The 19,100-nt window shown below is 40.4% G+C and overlaps 2 protein-coding genes and 1 pseudogene across 3 annotated transcripts; 2 read left to right on the top strand and 1 right to left on the bottom strand.

Annotated features, from left to right (window-relative positions):
* Window positions 1-1,091: 1,091 nt before the first annotated feature.
* Window positions 1,092-2,363, top strand: LOC125200176 (annotated as a pseudogene).
* Window positions 2,364-4,464: 2,101 nt separating this feature from the next.
* Window positions 4,465-12,637, top strand: LOC125200175 (the record flags this gene model as incomplete). Its single annotated transcript, XM_048097906.1, is given in 21 exon segments — window positions 4,465-6,204; window positions 7,446-7,531; window positions 7,776-7,860; window positions 7,946-8,133; window positions 8,247-8,330; window positions 8,465-8,842; window positions 9,065-9,125; window positions 9,381-9,477; window positions 9,635-9,741; window positions 9,808-10,056; window positions 10,195-10,436; window positions 10,512-10,742; window positions 10,860-11,081; window positions 11,182-11,235; window positions 11,316-11,381; window positions 11,484-11,624; window positions 11,710-11,763; window positions 11,939-11,998; window positions 12,245-12,305; window positions 12,308-12,446; window positions 12,448-12,637. Coding segments are annotated over 21 exon segments (4,137 nt in total), but the record flags the coding sequence as incomplete, so codon positions are not given.
* A 1,417-nt stretch (window positions 12,638-14,054) lies between these two features.
* Window positions 14,055-17,084, bottom strand: LOC125200171. 2 transcript variants are annotated; one of them, XM_048097904.1, is made up of 3 exons: window positions 17,065-17,084; window positions 14,751-15,533; window positions 14,055-14,534 (listed from the first exon to the last, which is right to left on the bottom strand). In XM_048097904.1, the coding sequence occupies exons 1-3, from the start codon at window positions 17,077-17,079 to the stop codon at window positions 14,256-14,258; spliced, it is 1,077 nt and encodes a 358-aa protein (XP_047953861.1). In that variant the 5' UTR covers window positions 17,080-17,084; the 3' UTR covers window positions 14,055-14,255. The 2 variants fall into 2 exon arrangements, with proteins under 2 accessions (XP_047953861.1, XP_047953860.1); XM_048097903.1 differs by lacking the exon at window positions 17,065-17,084 and having other exon boundaries at window positions 14,751-15,844.
* Window positions 17,085-19,100: the final 2,016 nt, after the last annotated feature.

Consider the following 19,100-nt stretch of genomic DNA (forward strand, 5'->3'; position numbering starts at 1 on the left):
TTGAGAATTCTAGCCACCATGGCCATCTGAATAAATAGAAAATCATACTGATCTTTAAAAAATATTTAAGTATATATAAAAGCTCCTCTTGTATTTTGTATTTTAGGATAATCTCCACCTTAGTTTGTTTCCTATATGACTCTTAAACAACAAAAAGAATTTAGCAAAAGATCTTATCCATCAGCAAATTCGGTCCTAAACTTCCATTATTTCTTGTATTTTAATTTTTAATGAAGCCTATACTGTTATTGGTGCACAACTAAGTAATCCAACATTATACATTGAAAATTGAAATTCTATCAACAAGTCCAAAAATAATACTTGTTTCACTAATCTATACTACTTATTACATTAATCTAATGATTCTTACTAGAAAACTATATTGTAATATAATAAGCTCTAATTTGCATTTTTTACTATGCTGAGGCTTAGAGAAATGGTGTAATCATTTAGTAACTTGAATTTGAAATCCCATGCTATAAAATTGAACTGAATTCCAAGAAGTTAAAAGATAAAATACAAAAATAACCAAAGGTAGGCACTTGACACCAAAATAATACTATAACGAAGCATAAGCGTAATTCAGCTGGTAAGACGTTTTCTCCTTGTGCATAAATGTAAATGTGTGTGAAAATGAATAAATTCTGCTCATATTCAAATAAAACTTGGGATTATAACTTAATGCAACTAAATTTGATTATAACTTAGGATTATAACTTAAAGTTGAGGACATTCTAAATCCTTTGATTAATTAGTTTTGTTGACAACTTGAGAATGAATGAATTTTGGGAAAGATAAAAATACCCAATCATAGATAGGCAATGTTGATAAGTACATCAAAACTGGCAAATTCTCAGAATTAGCATCATATAATATTTCAAAATCTTGATAGGATATGAAGCATGATTTGGCTATGAAAATGTGGGAGACAGCAGAAGCACACTATAGATAGAGGCATGTGCTACTAAAATGGACCACTTAGTGGGACAAAGCGCGTTTCTCTTTTCGAAGATATCAAATTTCAACTGTTGGAAATCGCACTTTTGATCCAATTGTGTGCTTTGTAGCGCCTATAAATAGCCTACAATTTCATGCAATTCTCATCAACCGTTTTCATTCCATTCAAAATGGTTTCAAATAGAGTTTTTAATGTTGTTTTCTTTGTGTTGTTGGGTGTAGCGATATGCTCTGCTGCTAGGACGCTTACTAGCTACGAGCCGAGTGGCTATGGCGGTGCTGGTGGTGGAGGGCATGGTGGAGGGGGAGGATCTGGTGGGGCTGTGGCAGAGCATGGTGGATATGCTAGCGGTGGAGGGAGTGGTGTTGGAGGTGGGGCTGGATATGGAGGTGGCGGTGGGGAGCATGGTGGGGGTGGTGGAGGCGGTGGGGCAGGGAATGGTGGTGGTGGAGGAGGTGGATATGCTGGTGGTGGTGAGCATGGGGTTGGGTATGGGAGTGGGGGTGGTCAAGGGGGAGGCGGGGGGATATGGTGGTGGTGTGAATGGAGGTGGAGGCGGGGAGGAGGAGGGGAGGGGGTGGTGGTGGTGGAGGGGGAGGAGGGGGAGGTAGTGCCGGTGGGGGGCATGCGGGTGGGTATGGTGGGGGTGAAGGAGGAGGTGTTGGAGGTGGATATTCCGCGGATGGAGGGTATGGTGGTGGGAGTGGCCACGGGGAGGAGGTGGAGGAGGGGCGTGGCTGAAGGAGCGGGAGCCGGTGGTTATGGGAGCGGTGGGGGTGCTGGTGGTGGGGCCGGGGTGCTCATGGTGGGGGTTATGGGGGTGGTGAGGGAGGGGGGCTGGTGGAGGCGGAGGATATGCCGGTGGGGCGGCTGGAGGGGGAGCGGGAGGATATGGTAGTGGGGGAGGTGCAGGTGCGGGTGCGGGTGGTGGAGGAGCTCATGGTGGAGCATATGGAGGCGGTGGTGAAGGAGGTGGGACTGGCGGGGGCGGTGGATATGCTGGTGGAGCAGGGTCGGCTGCAGGAGGGGGTGGGCATGGAGGTGGGTCCGGGGCCGGTGGGGGTTATGCGGGAGGGGAAGGATCGGTTGCGGGAGGTGGTGGGCATGGGGCTGGTGGTGGTGCTGGAGGAGGTTATGCCAGTGGTGGCGAGCATGCAGGTGGATATGGTGGAGGCTCTGGTAGCGGCGAAGGGGGCGGTCATGGTGGCTATACCCCGTAGAAGTGTGTTTTGGATCAAGTTATTACCCAAAGATGCAAAATTATGATTATTAATGTTCATTTTAAAAATTTGGAAAAAAATGTGATTGCATGGCATATGTTGCTTATCAAATGTATGATATGGTGATGTACTTTGAAGATGTATTATGTTGTGTCAAATATTAATGAATCAAATGTTTTCTTAAATCATGGTTTGGTCATATCATTACACAATTATTTTTTCTTCAATCTTAAGTGCATTGTACATGGTGAACATCTAAACATGGTGACAATTTTCATAATCATTTTGGTCCTTCCGGGACATTTAAAACAGTAGCGCATTTTTGTTATAAAAGATTGGTCAAAATTTAAATTCCCAAAATATATATTTCCCTTATAAAACATGACTTTTACTTTACTAGAATAATAAAGCATGTGTGTTACGACCCTTTCAATGCGACTCCAATAATATATATTAGTAGTAAGTAAAAAATGGCACACAATGCTTAGTTTGGTTGGTCGTTGGACTGGTCATGCAACATAAATTATCTTGAATCTGAAAATTAAATTTACAGATTTACCCTTTAATTATCTATGATCACATTACTCAAGAGATAATAGATATACTATCAATTTGTTTTCTCCCACATTATTTGTTCAATGCAACCAAATCACATCTGGATCACCTACGAGTCTTATTAAGCACTGAAAAAGACCATTTTCATCAAAGTGCTCCTCAAATATAATCTTACTAAACAAAACGTGAAGAATAGAAATTGTATTAACAAGTACAGAAAATGAATGCATCAATTTATGCCTAAAGTTTCCCACCCAAATTGAGCTCCATGAAGTGATAGCCGACGAAGTCCAATAGTAACAATTTCCAAGTCTCTTTCACAAGATTGAGTCACGAGAGGTATTGAAGTAAAATCTATCAACAAAGCGCGAAAAAAAATGCTGCTATTACTAAATTGATGGATTACTTGTACTCGTCGCATCTCCATCAGGTTTAGCGCCAAATCGGGTTAAACAGTTTTACAAAATAGAATCAAATAGCTAATAAAATCATGATTATTTAACAAAACTCACATGGGACACACCTAATTTTGTCTCGTTTTTTTTTTGCTAGAATCTAATCGAGTGTCACCATAGTATCGCAGGACAGAGGATCAGCCTTCACCCAGGTTCTCCGCCTTCCACAGGGCTAAAATCAGGGCCAACCCATCTGGTGTGCCATATGGTAGGACCCCGATTCAGCCCTCATCCGGGCATCCGAGACGAGACCTTACAGTCAATATACTCTATGAGCATCCACAGTGGGTGCCTCTCATCATGCTACAACTTCCGCAATGTCATCATTCCCTTCTTTTTTTGCGCTCAACTCCATGACGGGGGCGTCTCCACCCACCACGCCCCTATTCACGCCTCTTATATTAATTTACATTATATTGTAGTTGTAAAATTGAACTACGATAAAGAAATATAATAATGCTAAATTTATTCATTAATTACGAAAAAAATTAAAACATTCAAAATTCATAGATGTTGATTTAGAACATGCGAATCAACTATGGAAAACGCTGGTGTTTGACCGAACTTTTTCCATTAGTTATGGCTTCCGTGAACATTTTTATATCTTGATTGCAAAGGGTTTTTTTGTCCAGCCTCAGATTCATTTTTCAGAGAGACGATTTTTGTGAGAGATTGTTAATAATTTGAATGAAAATTGAGACTTTATTATAATTTTTTAATTTAAACAAAATCGAACCACCCACCCCCATACGTTGTCCCACCCAAACGGGCATTGCGGATATCGGGCCGCGCCGACGACGTCCGCCTCTGCCGCCTCTCCCCCATTGCGGAGCCATCCCGGGCCCCCATTTCACTGAAAAAATCCCAAAGATTCTCTCAACTAAAGAATCTCAGCTTCTTCCCTTTAAAAAAATAAAAAAACAATATATACTCACCAAGATATGCAATCACTCAGAAAACTAGGTGTCCATCTACTAATTCTAACTTCCACAGGCCCCTGTATGCAAATATAAATTCCAACAGGACCACATTGCAAGAAAGTAAGTAGCCACTAATTTCGGTTCCCTGCCTCCAAGTGCACATATACACAAAATCCAAGTCAAATACCAAACCCAATCCGAATCTCCCACGTCACCCTTCATATATAAGTCTATCAAAAACACTAATATTCATTGGCTTGGCTCAGTACACCGAATGCAGTCAATGACTCCCAAACGACGCGTCCTTTAAATTTGGAAGCGGGTACACTTTACTCGCACTCTCCCTTTCTCTCACTTGCTCTCTTTCTCTCTCACACACACACGCACTATTTTCTCTATCAAAAAACGCGACTCTTTCTCTCTCTAGAAAGCGAAAAAAAGGATTATTTCGAAACGGATCCAATTCCAAATAACGAAACTGACCCCAAAATAATTAAAAAATAGCCCCAAATTGTTTTTTACCCCCAAAACCGAATAGGAACCCTAACCCTAGCCGCAACCGAGAACGAAGCAGATGCGTTCAATCTCTCTTCCCCCTCCGCGCTTCTTCTCCTTTTCTCTCTGTTAGAGCCTGTATTTCGTAGGACGGGGATTGAATTTTTCGGAAATCGTTTTTATTTAGGGTGAAATTAGGATTTTAGGGCTTGTTGTTGTTGGGAATGGTATGGTGCAAGGGCGGCGGTAGTGGAACGCGATGACTGGCGGCAGATGCCAGAGGCGGAGGAAGGGGATGGCCGGTGGTGGTAGGGGCGCCGCCCAGGCGAAGGTAATTGGTTCGAATTGCGGCAGCCCTAATTTGAAGCGGGAATTTACGGAAAAGCCCTCGTATTCTTTGGAATTTACGAAATTGCCCCCGGCTTGTAGAGTTGAGCTTGGTTTGTATGCTCAAGCTTTCAAGGCGCTGTCGTTTCGTTCCCCCTTTGATTCGGAGGACTCTCAAGTGCCCACCGCGTTGGTTTCTAGTGGGAACAGTTTACCTAGTGGGGTGTCGCATTTGTTGAGTAGGCAATCGGATAGTAGGAAACGGCACAAGAAGTTGCACTCGAGCTCGGAGCACAAGAAGTCCTCGGCCTCGGGGAGGTCTCGGGGGAACAACTTTTGGGCGGAGAATGAGGAATATTTTCGTGAATTGACTGCTGAGGATGTCGAGAGGCTTCAGAGGGTTTCGAATGTTGGGTGTTCGAGCAGTGAGAAGTGTTTCTTAGTCCCGGCTTTGGATAATGATGAAAGTTTGTGTAACCGATATGGCATGATCAATAGGATGCTTTCAAGAGCCTGTGAGGACAGCTTGAACTTGGAAAATAGTGTTGAGTTGAACCCGGGTGTGAAGATTGAGAAAGAAGAGAATGGGCCTTGTTCTATGGATATTGTTGATGATGATGAAGTCGAAAGAAAGGAATTGGAAATTATTGAAGAAAATGGTGCTGACGAAAGACTGAATAGCGAGGAAGTTACTACTTCTTGTAGTGGTGTAGAATGGCTTCTAGGTTCAAGGAACAGGATTTATTTGGCATCAGAGCGGCCCTCCAAGAAACGAAAGCTTTTCGGGAAAGATGCTGGGCTGGACAAGCTCCTTGCAGTACGTCCAGTTGAAGGTTTAGAGTCTGTGTGCCATTATTGTAGTTATGGTGACATTGGCGACCTCTTGAATAAGTTGATCAAGTGTTCTTCTTGTGGGATGGTGGTGCATCAAAAGTGTTATGGAGTTCAAGAAGATGTAGATGGTTTGTGGTTATGCTCATGGTGTAAATGGAGGAATATTGTGGACATGAGTGTAGAGAAACCATGTTTACTCTGTCCAAAGCAAGGTGGTGCCCTGAAACCTGTGCTGGAAAGAGGACTTGGAAACGAGAATGACGAGTCTAAGTCGAAGTTCGCTCATTTATTTTGTTGCCTGTGGATGCCTGAGGTTTATCTTGATAACATTGGTACAACGGAATCTATCATTAATATGGAAGAATTGAAGGACACAAGAAGGAAGATAATTTGTTATTTGTGCAAGGTTAAGCACGGTACCTGTGTCCGATGCAGCAATGGTATGTTTTGTTGCTTTCTTATGTTAGAGGCTCCTACATTTTTTGTAAGGTGTCAGGATGAAGAATCTGTGCTATTTGTAATCTGCTGCGGTTTTATAAGTTCATATATTAATCCTTATCGCTCATTAACTGTTGGTTTTATCATCTTATAAGTATTTGATTCCCAGGAAGCTGTTCATGTTCTATGCTTTTCTTTATAGGTATTAGAACTTGTAGCCTTGAGTAAACATAAGTAATAAAAGCCTTGGTATTCAAATTTAAATGTATGGAATGGGGCATTTGAACATTCGATATGGAAATTCATACATATGTGCAATGACAATGATGGCCAGCACCTCTGAATATTTATGCTACTGCTTAATATCAGCAATTTTGTATGATATTCTTTTTCTGGTCACATTTTGAATAATGATCTTTTCAATGCTGATGAGCCCTGTCAAGTGGGGTGGTTTAAAATATCAAGATGGTCGGCTAATATTCTCCAAGATTCTTTCAAGATTTCACGACAAAAATTAATTTCCCACAATATTGTTATTGACTTAAGATTTGTTTACTCGTACTATATCGAATGCTATTAACAGGAGAACAATAGGCATTTCTTCTATTATGGAAACATATTGATGCAGCTGCCTACACTCTATTATTCCTCAATATATTCAAGTGGGGATGACACCTTCAACTAGTAAATAACTGGAAGCTACTTAATTGCTGGCAGTAGACCCTATACTCTTGAATTAGATTTTGTCCCCCTTATTGAACTGAGAAAACTACATTAGATATTTCTGTACCCACTTTAAGATCACTCTGTAGAGAGCTTAAGGGTTTCTAACTCATTCTCCATAGAAAAGATTTCTGGACTAACAGGCTAAGTTAATTGGTACATTTGACCCAAATTTGTCCAACCAAGATATATTAATTTATGCCGGAAGAGTGGTCCAACTTGCACGTGGTTTTCGTTATACTTGTGTGGTTAAACTGAATTAGTTTAGTGATAAATTTTGACCTGAATAGCTGTAATATTGGAATAGAGTTCCTCTCTGCTGTATGGTCTTGCATAGCTGGTACTTCTGTAAAGGATGTTGGGTTTTTTGTTTCATCTTTCTGGTAAATAAGAACATTTTAAATAGAGTCGTCTTATATCATGAGATATCTGTCTTCTTGAAATTGATGATTATGATTCCTTTTGTCTTTATCCAGGTGTTGGTATACTGATTAGATTTGTTTCCTTTGGTGTTTATTAGGATCGTGCAGAGCATCGTTCCATCCTATTTGTGCAAGGGAAGCAAAACACAGAATGGAGATATGGGGCAAGATTAGATCTGATGAGGTGTTTTTCTTTTTGGTCTTATGTTATTAGTTATGGACCAACAGTTAGTCCACCCTTCATATTATTAACTTCAGTGGAACTGTTGTCCTAATAATCATGAGTGATTTTACATACATTTTGGGATGTTATTAGCATGTGCATGCATGTGCATATCTTGCCTTATTGCCCTTCGAGGTTCTTCATGTTGTAATATTCAGTCTTCTACAATTTTTGCACTGATATTGATGTATGCCATATCTTTTAGGTTGAATTGCGTGCTTTTTGTTCAAAGCATTCAGAAGTCCAGTCTGACAGTGGCTGTCAAGATATTGGGGACATTCCGTTGACAGGTGAAATTACTTTTTATGTTAGAAAGCATGAGTGATATCATTAACCACAAGAATGGTTATAAGTTGGTTATTTACTTTGGAATAGCTGATTTGGATCTTCGCAAGCTGAATGATGTTGTTCTGGATGGGGAGGACTTGGTAGATAGTACAAGTTCTGACAATCACCCAGAAAATGGAGTTGCACTTCGTACTGCTCTTCATTCTGCAGATAGGAATGGCAATGAGGGCGTCGATACTTGCGGTCCTCCCAATTTCTCTATGGTTTTGAAGAAGGTATTGAATGATTACCAGAACAGCCAGATATTATATTTTACTTGATTTTGTTTCCTTTCTTTTGGCAGATTCTTTGTGTTACTTATCCTATTTTTTATATTTTGTTTTCACAGTTGATCGATCTAGGGAAAGTTAATGCTGGAGATCTCGCCTCAGAGATTGGTGTTTCTGCTGATTCTTTAAATACAGTACTCAAGGTAATGCTTTGATTAATTTACTGAGCAGAGTCAGTTAAGATATTTCTTGTTCCAGACCAATTACTTTTGGTTGAACTTGCTGGTCCTACTTCCTGGTTACTTATCTTCTCATTATCCCATTTTTGTTTATACAGGAAAATCACATGGTTCCTGAGTTGCAATATAAATTACTTAAATGGTTGAAGACCCATGTTCATGTTGGTAACCTACAAAAGACTTTGCAAGTGATGATTAGATCATCTTTAGGATCAAAGCCCATGCTAGGTGTAGCTGAAGGTGTTGGTGATGTTTCAATAGAGGAGTCTGATATCTCTGACGCTGTTCCAGTTAAATCTGTGCCACCTCGGAGAAGAACCAAAAGCAGTGTGTGGACTATGAAAGACGATAACTCATGCCTTTCAACTGACAAGACTCACAACGAAACAACTGAGGGCGATGCCTGTCTATCTCTTCTTGTTGGAGAACACTCCAATGACGTGCTAAGTGACTCCTGGCCGGATGAGTCCAAAACGGTATTGATACTATTTTCAGTCTGCTTTTTTGGAAGTATAAATGTACGGAAGGTCAATTTCTGTTATATACTTAAGTAATTTACTGTTTAACTTTAATTTCGCGAAATGAAATTCGCGTTGTTTTTATGTAAAATTGACTGTAGATTTAACTCTGATTCTTGCCTTTGTCGGTTTTCCTTGGCTTTAATGAGGCATTTAAAAGTTTTACTTTCTGGTATGCAGGTTTTGCCCGGTCCTCAGCAACAGCAAGATAATTCAGCAAATAATTCTGTCAAAATTGAAGGTTTGTTTTCTTAAATTGTTTTACTCAAGGATACTGAGGTTCTAGACCTGTGAAACTAGCTCTAAAAAAGAATGTATAGATGTTAGACAGAACTTTTTACTCAACACAATACAAGCTACTGCTGTTGCTTCACTCATTGGCATCTTGCATCATTTTAATTATTTTTTACATCTTGGGTCCTGGAATTCCTTGTTTGCTCCTACCTTGTTTTTTGGTATGTATGTGCTTCTTCTGATTTTATTCTGTCATTGGCAGACGAGCTCAGAGCTCTAGTGCAGTGTCTCTCTGAAGATGATCTGGTTGGGGAAACCAAACAATCTCAGACGATGGATGCCTGTTCACTCGTTTTCAGGTAATCTTTTATTTGAGATTCCTTTTATTTACCCTCTCAATGACTTATGGATGCAGTAAGGGGTCTTAACTAGATTCTAGTTAGTTCTCCTTTTAGTTGTCTTGTCTAAGATCGGGTTTCTTCGACACTGACCTCTTTCTTGCATTTTGTTATTTAGAAATGGGGAAGTAAACCATGCTTCATACATCCATCCATTTATCTACTGTAAATTGATGCAGACCAAGAGTGACATGCTTGAAAAAGTTGTATCCGACCAGTCTGCAGGTAGGTTCCTGTCTGCTTCTCCGTTTTTTGCCTGTCAAATTCCGGGATTGATTAGTTTCTTGGCAGTTTTGAGAGATCGGGAAGTTTCGCAGATGAAAGTATCTTCCAGTTCAGGTCTTGGTTGCAATATTGATAACCGTCCAGCTACATCTTCTGACCAGACTACCAGTTGTGAGGGTTTGAATATTGATCAATTGGCCAAGGCAAGAAACCTGGGTATATTAAAACTATCTCCTGGAGATGAAGTGGAAGGAGCGCTTATATATTATCAACAACAGCTCATTTGCAATGCTACTATGAGAAAACGAATAAGTGGTCTCTACTCTAAACCTGTTAGCATTTCTTCTATGTTTTCTTTTTTCTGTGGCATATTAGTGCACATTGTGTGGTTGATTAGAGTTATACCATTTTAAGTGGGTACTGAATATTTTCCTTGCTGTATCAATCTGGCAGATGATTTGATTTCAAAGGTTGTTAGGAGTCTTCCACAGGAGTTAGATGCTGCAGGAAAACAAAAATGGGATGCTGTTCTGGTTAGTCAGTATAATCTTGAGCTTAGAGAAGCCAAAAAGCAGGGAAGGAAAGAACGTAGGCATAAAGAAGCTCAAGCTGTACTGGCTGCTGCAACTGCTGCAGCTGCAGCTTCCTCTAGAATATCATCACTTAGGAAGGACACACTAGAAGATCAACATGAGGTACACTTTTTCTAAAATTTCCTTGATTTTGGATCTATTGCTTCGAACTTTTTTCATATATGTGTTTTCATCCAGGATCTTCATAAGAATGGTTCATCTGATGTAAGACCTGGGTTCTACTCCAAGCTCAATCCTCGAGCAAAAGAGACTACTTCAAGGGCTGCTGTCGTGAGGTCTTCATCTGATGTGAACTCGGATTCTGCCCGGTCAACTTCTGAGTTCTTGAAAGACCATCCTAGGACATGTGACGTATGCAGACGTCCAGAGACTGCCTTGAATCCTGTTTTAGTTTGTTCAAGTTGCAAGGTTCTTGCCATAACATTCTTTTGAAATTCTCTTCAAAGTTCTGATCTTACATTTCTGCATGTTTCATGGACAATCAGATATATATTACTGCTTGCGCCAATTCTTTTTGGAATGCAGATTACAGTTCACATGGATTGCTACTGTAGTGATAGAAGTGCCACTGGGCCATGGCACTGTGAATTGTGTGAGGACTTATTTTCTTCTCGGGGTTCGGGAGCTCTGGCAACAAATTCTTGGGAGAAGCCCTACTATGTTGCCGAATGTGGTCTATGTGGAGGCACTGCAGGTGCTTTTAGAAAGTCAGTTGGTGGCCAATGGATACATGCCTTATGTGCTGAAGTAATTGATTCTTTCTAATCTGCCATTTATTTCTATCTGGAAATTGTATCCCTGGCATCCTTCTCAAAGCTAAAGTGTTCTTATTTTGATCTTGATGTAGTGGGTTTTAGAGTCAACATACAAAAGGGGACAAGTCAGTCCTATTGTGGGCATGGTAACTGGCTGTCACTATACCTGTCTTCCCCATTGGTCTTTGTTCTTCTTTAGTTTAAAGCAGCTCTATTTGTTTTCCAGGATAATGTGTCTAGGGGATGTGATACTTGCACTGTTTGCCGTCGAAAACAGGGTGTTTGCCTTAAGGTGAAGACATCAGATTTATTTTTATCTGTCTGTCATGCTTCCTACTTTGAAGTTGTCTTCCATGCATAAGTCATTTTTCTCTGTTATTTTGCTTATCTGCAGTGTAGTTACGGTCACTGTCAAACCACATTTCATCCTACTTGTGCTAGAAGTGCTGGTTTCTACATGACTGTGAGGACTAATGGTGACAAGTTGCAGCATAAGGCTTACTGTGAAAAGCACAGTGTTGAACAAAAAGCAAAGGTTTGACTTCTTTCCTTCTGCCTTGTAAATTTTTGTGAAGAGGTGGTTTCCATGCAATATAACTTTTGAGTTTTGTATATGTCAGGCTGACACTCAGAAGCATGGTGTGGAAGAGTTCAAGAGCCTTAAGCAAGTCAGGGTAAGTGATAGCTGGTGCAATATTTGGTTGGTTTAATCTGCTCATTGTACCTCATTCAGCTGTTTTAGATAGTTCTTTGTTAGTTGAACCCATAAATAAGAAGTGTTCTGATGTAAATTCTTCAGCGAAATTTATCAAGAGCTGATGTTTGGTCTTTCTGCTATGATTCCTGTAGGTTGAATTGGAGAGATTGCGACTTTTGTGCGAGAGAATTATAAAAAGGGAGAAATTGAAAGTAAGATTACTTCCTGGGAATTTTCATAGATCAATTACCGATTCTATATTAATGGAATCACTTCTTATGTTTTCTCATTGTTATACTGCTGTTAGCAACTTCTCCTCTTTCTTGCTCCTATCGTTATACTCCCTCCGTCCCCATTAGGAGTCACACTTCCGTTCTGCACTCGTTTTATAAAAATAATAATGGGGGACGGAGGGAGTATATACTAATCAAATACTAACCTAACCTTCTACTTTGCAGCGTGAATTGGTTCTTTGCTCTCATGATATTCTTGCTTCAAGTCGAGACTCCGTTTGTCTAACTTGGCTCGTCATCCATTTTACCAACCTGAAGTTAGTTCAGAATCTGCAACAACCTCCATCAAAGGTTACACTGATGGTTACACAAGCAGTGAAATGATTCAAAGATCAGATGACATATCGGTCGACAGCACAGTCGCTGGTAAGGCGTGTTAAAATCCCCATGACCGTGGATAACGATCAGAGAACAGAGGACAGTTCAACATCGCAGAATGTCAATTCTCTGAAACCACCAGAGAGACAGTCTTTTGCTGGGAAGAAAATCCCCAGAGACCTTCCGCCAAACCGAGGAATCCCTCCAATGACACTGAAAAACGAACGAGAAGTAGAAAATACGTCCATGACCAGGTTTCCAAAATTCATATTCTTTTCGTATAATGTATATCGTGATATATGTCACATTATTCTACTTTTCAAATTAATAGGATGTGCCTTCTTGTTAAATGTTGGTATAGCAGCACACTGAAACCTTCGAAAAAGAGCTCATAATGACATCAGACCAAGCATCCATGAAGAATCAGCGGCTACCAAAAGGATTCGTTTACGTTCCAATACGATGCCTATCCAAGGACAAGGAGACCGTCTCAGATGCCCGAGCACGAGAACCAGATGGAACATAAAAGGTTAGACTTGTTTCGCCTGACACTCGTCTTTTAGATCTGAGAGCGTTGCATCGGCTGAGTCCCGATGCATATCATCATCTCCCTGGGACATTTGATGCTACACAGGGCAAACAGTATGGCCCTGTTTAATGCCGAAAGGGCCGATTTCACCGGCGCAGATGATGATAGATCGGAACCATTGTTGTACATGCATGTCAGAGTATACTGTAAAGTGGGATTGGGTGTATTTTTCCCATTGTATGTATGTCCAGCGGCTCAATTTCTCTGGCCATCTTATTTCTTTATTTTTACTACCTTTTTAAACTAAATTATACATTTCCTAGTTGGAAAGGGGGCAATGGAGCTCTGCTGCTTGTAATAATTGTACAAAACCATCTGCCTATGTTTCTTGTAGTATCTTGTAAAGTTGTGTATATAGTAGTGGTATCATGATTAAAAGAATCAACGCAATTTAGTCCAATTAGATTCATCCAAGGTTTCTGTCCAAACAATTTATATTTATTTTGATGTATGTGTTCAGTGATCAATGACTGAATGAGATGTATTTATATCTATCTTATGTAGTACTCCCATGTGTGATACTCAAACGTCTGCTGGTAGTCGCATGTTACAGATATTGTTTATACCGTGCTTGGTAGTATGCCTTGAATCTGTGTGTGCCTATTTATATAGAAATAGGGCACATATAACTCTGAAATCCGAAAACAATCTGAATAGTGTTCTCGATTTTCTGCTCATGTTCATAGCCAACAATGTTGGTGAAACATGTAAATCTATTTCTCTTTACGTTTTTGGTTGTCTCAATTACATAATTGTTCAATTTTGTCACAACAGTGCTTGAAGTTGTTAAGCAAGATCAAGCACAAACTAGTTACGAACAGCTTCCACCACGTGGGGAGAAGGCTCGAAGCCTCACTTGCTGCTCAAAAACAAAGATGTGCAACCGTAGCAGTATGAAGAAAAACAGCAAGTATAGGAAAGAAAATGAGAATGTAGAAACACAAATTTATGCTTTGCTGCTGTTTCAAAGGACTTATTTCTCATTTATAAAATTTGTTTTATATGCCACATTAATGTGCAGGAAAAGTGAAGAGAATTAGCAAAAAAATAGCCAACCTACAAACAAAAGAATAAATATGTAACCCACTTTTCATTTCCTTTCTATTGGCGTAAAATTAATCAAAACATGGCAACTTCTTTTCCCAACCTCTAGAAAGAAAATACCATAAAGAAGTCCTACCAACTACTGTCAATGCAAAATGCAAGAGTGCATCCCCTATCCTGTCTTTCAGGCGTAGACCGGTCAACAAGATGCCGTTTCTGCCAATATCAGGTGCCAGCTATTTTATTATACGGCCCCTCATTCTGCCACAGCCAAAAATCCTTATCAACCAAAAACCTTAGGTCTCCTCTAGAACAAAAAGCAAACAAAATTGAGTTCTCCACATAACTTTCAGCATGGTCCTGACAATCAAGCTTCGGGCTCTGACTCAGAGGAGCTGGAGTCAGATATTGCAACATCTGAAATAGCATTGGGAAGTTTGACGGTGTAGGCTGCTTGGGCTGAGAGCTTTGACACGCTGCCATGGATGGCCTCTGCTTCATGTACTGCATAGAATACGTAACAGGGGTCAATTAAGACGTACGTGGTGATGAGCTAACAAAACAAATGACCATCTTAGCAAATGTATACATGTCATATTGCTTTCTTCAACTTGGATTGTCTCGGAGTTTATGGCGGATGCACCATTATTCCCTAAGAAATACTACTAATATTGTGCTACATCGAACTAGTAGTAACAAATAAATACTGGGCAGACTCACCTCCTGATAAAAAGCATTAATCTCTTCCTCAGTTAATCCTTCATCTTCACCATTTTCCTCCCAGCCAAGTGATCGAAGGAAAGCAGCCTCTTCTGCATCAGGGTAAATTGATCCATGACTAGACAAGCTACTGTCTCCGACATCCGGAAGACATCCTGTCTTCTCAGTAATGTCATATCTATCACCATTACACACCATCTGGTTTCCATTCTCCAAAACACAAGGAGTGTCAGAAGCATGGCCTTCTTTACAATTTTCTACAGTTGTCTCTGCAGTGGGAGAGAGAATATCCGAACTTGAATCTGAGTGAATGGCAGGAGCACGGACTGAGGTTTTCCTCCTCATCAGATTAAAGAATTCACTTCTACTTTGTGCCAGAGATTGGGGCGATTTCTTTTCCACGGGGGATCTTGATCCTAGAGATAGGGCAGCAGACTTGTTTTCAAGAACAGAAACCCTCACATTGCTTGCACTATTTGATGCAGTCGCAGTACTTGAACCCATAGCAAGCTGGCCATCTTTAGCTACTTTTCCATTGCCATTACCAGGTGCACTATTTACATCCTTTTGTCCAACGACGATACTTTCACGGCCGGGTTTAAGAACCAGAAACTTTCCAACATGAGAGTTGCTTGCAGAATCAGACCTGGTTTGTCCAGCACGAGATTGATTAACAGAATGAGAAGAATTGGGTTGTGCATGAATAGCCTTGGGTGCCAAAGTCATCTCATTGGTTCTCAGAGCAATCTTTGATTGCTTTGATTTATCTGCAGTGCCAGGAACCTGAAAAGTGTAGCCGATTTTAACACATACAATCATCCTAGTCAAAGACAAGAACACCACTTGCCATCCAACGCATTACATTATAGCAAACATATAAGCCAAGAAGTGATATAATGACCATTTACATAGGTTGCATTTACTGTGAATTAAGAAAAGCTAGCTCAACATAATCAATGATCATGATTCATGACAGCGCATCAGTATACAGAGCAGATTAACTTTTGACCATCATTTGATATAGTTCCATATTTAAGTAACTCATAGTCTGAACTAGTTGTAAATATGAATGCAAAGTATAGATTTGGAAAAATGCAGAAGAGATATGGCATGCTCAGTATCAACTAGATTAGTTGGGCAAGTACAGAGCATGACAAAGTTTGCGCAATAACTAATGTTTGCATGTAAAATCCTAGAAACAACATACTGCATGCATTGAGGGTAAACTCTTTTAGGTTTGGTAGTTCTAATAGTCTAGCAGAGATATGGCCATAGGAATCTCCCTATAAATAGAAGAAAAGAGGAGTGGAATCGTAAGTAGCAGTGCTTTCTGACAGAGACTCATAATCACACAGTGTCTCAACTACATATTGCCCAAACTTGATCAGACTAGTAGTTACTAGTTACTACACTCAGTTAGTTTAAATTCTCAGAGTAGAACCAATTCGTCAGCAGATGTTTACCAATTCCACAACACACTCAAATACATAACAAATTACAGTGAATTTGATGGTTATGAGAAAAAGAATAACTGATTCAATCAGACTTTTACAAAATTGGCCTGCCTGTGTTGTACTACCAACAACCAACTTTTAAGGATCTGGCAAGTGGCAACACAAGAGTACGAAAAACAAGGTCATCACTAAAACTGAAGGAGAATTGGATGGGCTCTACCAGAAAAGGCATGGCATGAAAGAATTTGATGAGGGGCACATTTATTTGTAGTCATATGACAGGGTATTACGGCAGTGAGAACTAGTAACAGTTTTAGTACCGTGATGTTGCATTAATTCAGGAGGAAGAAAAAGGAAACTCAACTGTCATAGAACACTCACAAACTTTTAGAAGTGAGTGTGTGCACCAGTCCTTATAGAGGCCAATTATCTGTTTCAGATACTTATACCATTCAACTACTTTTTTTTTTTTAAATAAGACCCCATGCCTCTAACTACTCCACACAGAAGAAAAAAGTAAGGCTGTGTGCTCAAGACAGGCGTGCCTGGATGAATTTATCATTGCTGAAGTCTGAAACAGCGAATACAGTCATGCTGAGAAAAAACACATGCTAGGCATATAAATTAATAGAGGCGAATTGCATGCTATCCTGTTGTCTATAGGATCTGACAAAACATGTTTTGCCTTGGCTATAACAAAGGAAGACCTGTGTTTTTATTTTGTAAACAAGAGAGTAAAAGTAAGGGCTTAAAATTAAAATGTCACAGCAGAACTGCTATAATGCTAAGGTGAATGAGAATTTTAAAGTGTCATCATATAATCAGATAATCTAAATAATGTAGCATAATCACTCCTTTACCAATGGTTTAGGCATTGAAGGTGTCAGCAGGAATTAATTGTCTCGATTACTTGATGGCCAACTCCTCAAGTCTCTGACTTCATCTGGTAGCTGTAATTTTCATTGAAGAAACTATAAGTTACAATGTAATCACTAGCAAAGATATAAACATATGAATTTATAAGGAATATTCAATTACCTGGGGATTAGCATTAACACGTGTTGGTGGCTGTGACAGTGCCTCGGCCATATTAAGATTAACAGTACTAGAAACCCCCAGAAGATGAATTTGGAAATGTAGAAACATTCTGTTGGACAGAGAGTGATATGTGCCATTATTTGCAGCAGCAGCAGGCACCTCTCTGCTAAAGCAGATGTCCATTTCTCACCACCAAGAAACCTGAGCTGCCCATGGGCAAACTTTTGGAACAGCAGAACTCAAACCAGGAGATGAGACTCCTAATTCCCGCACCTTGCTTATCTTCAGTCCCCAGCGAAGGAAAACTTTTCAAACACAGACTTCTGAATTACATTTAGCTTGCTCCCCGCGAAAGGACACCATTCCCAGGAATAGGTGAGTCCTGTTATCTACTCTCTGAGGTGAAGGTTCACCAGTCTTTCTTGAAAACCAATGACTGAGAAACTCAGTCAAGGCATTTCTTCAACTTTACTAGTTAATATACCCACCAAAGGGTCAGAAGAGCCATGCTCCCAGAAGTCCTCAGAACAGACTTCTCTTCTCCCTGTCACGGTTTCTGTCCCAGTGGCTCCTGAGAAACTACTATATAATGGATGCTTCAAGAGCCATTACTACCTGAACTACGCCTAGAATTCACGAAGAACTCCTCTGAAGGTAATGTGAGCTTTCCTTCTCACTATTGCTCCAAAAGGCCTACTGCGGCGAAGAAGTATCTGACAAGAAAAACAGAAATTAACAATCAAAACCAGATTATAACAATCCAAACATCCAGGCAGAGCAAATGATCGGTAAATTAAAAAGTGCAGTGAATGCGTGAAAGATCATCAAGTAACTTACCTGAGATATGGAGGCGCCACCTCCGGCAATATTTCCTGTGCATCTCAACCATTCTGGAACTAATGCTGGCTCAGTTCTTTCCATCAGCACCAGACATGATCCAGTTATTCTTAGGAAAGAATAAATTCTAATGCCAAGTCGTAATATGAAATGGAAAATTTTTAATTGCAATACTTACCTTCGCCGATCGACATGAAAACATATCGAGGGCTGCTTTCTCGATAACTGCAAGTCCTCATCTAGATGCTCTAGGAACCATTGCCACACGCTGATAGCTTTCGCCCACAACAAAGCCAAGCTTTCATAGCCACCACCCATTGTTGTGATCGATCCCGAGTTGCGCTCAATATTTGTCCCTTATACGTCCCCGCAAAAAACATGCGTCAAGGAAGATGATAGTCGTACGTAACCGGTTTCCATCCGATCTTTAGTGGCCCTAGCAAATATAAATGAGGAACCCCGACTGAGCCCGTGCACGCCTACGATTCTCATAATGTATCTCAATGGTGTCGACGCTGCTCAAGCAGCCTTGCCTCCTGTAGTAAAAGAGCTTTTATTGCTTGTCGATACCTCTAAATACGCTTCACATAAGGCATTCCTTAGCCCCGTACGCTCTTCATCCGACTAAGTCTAGAACCAACCGCTTCATCTACACATCACCGATCGTTAACCAATGGAATACCCGTGATTTACTAATCTTCTCAAAGAATGCTTCCCCAACCACTTAGCCGTGATCCATTTATTTTCGTACCTCTCCGAACATATGTGAATACGCCCCCGTTCAATGATTGGGCACTGTTTTAGCTTCCATTTTTTTCCTCATTCATGTGTATTAAACCAAGGGCATTCACCATCGCACCCCCACGGCACATGCCTTTGACCTAAAAGTCATCATTAACTTTTATATGAACGCCTTCGACATCACGCCATACCGTTGAGTGACCTCCCTAAAGGCCTCCTCAGTCAAGATATCTCCAACGCAAAACGCGGCACCGATCGTTGAGTCTCTGAATTCACGTTT

Source organism: Salvia hispanica, unplaced genomic scaffold (assembly GCF_023119035.1).
Source record: "Salvia hispanica cultivar TCC Black 2014 unplaced genomic scaffold, UniMelb_Shisp_WGS_1.0 HiC_scaffold_835, whole genome shotgun sequence".
Lineage (NCBI taxonomy): Eukaryota > Viridiplantae > Streptophyta > Magnoliopsida > Lamiales > Lamiaceae > Salvia > Salvia hispanica.

Coding starts and splice junctions, on each gene's coding strand:
- LOC125200171 (XM_048097903.1), bottom strand. CDS start 15,569: ATGATTGTATGTGTTAAAATCGGCTACACTTTTCAGGTTCCTGGCACT. Junction 14,535..14,750: donor TTAATGCTTTTTATCAGGAG/GTGAGTCTGCCC, acceptor TATTCTATGCAG/TACATGAAGCAGAGGCCATC.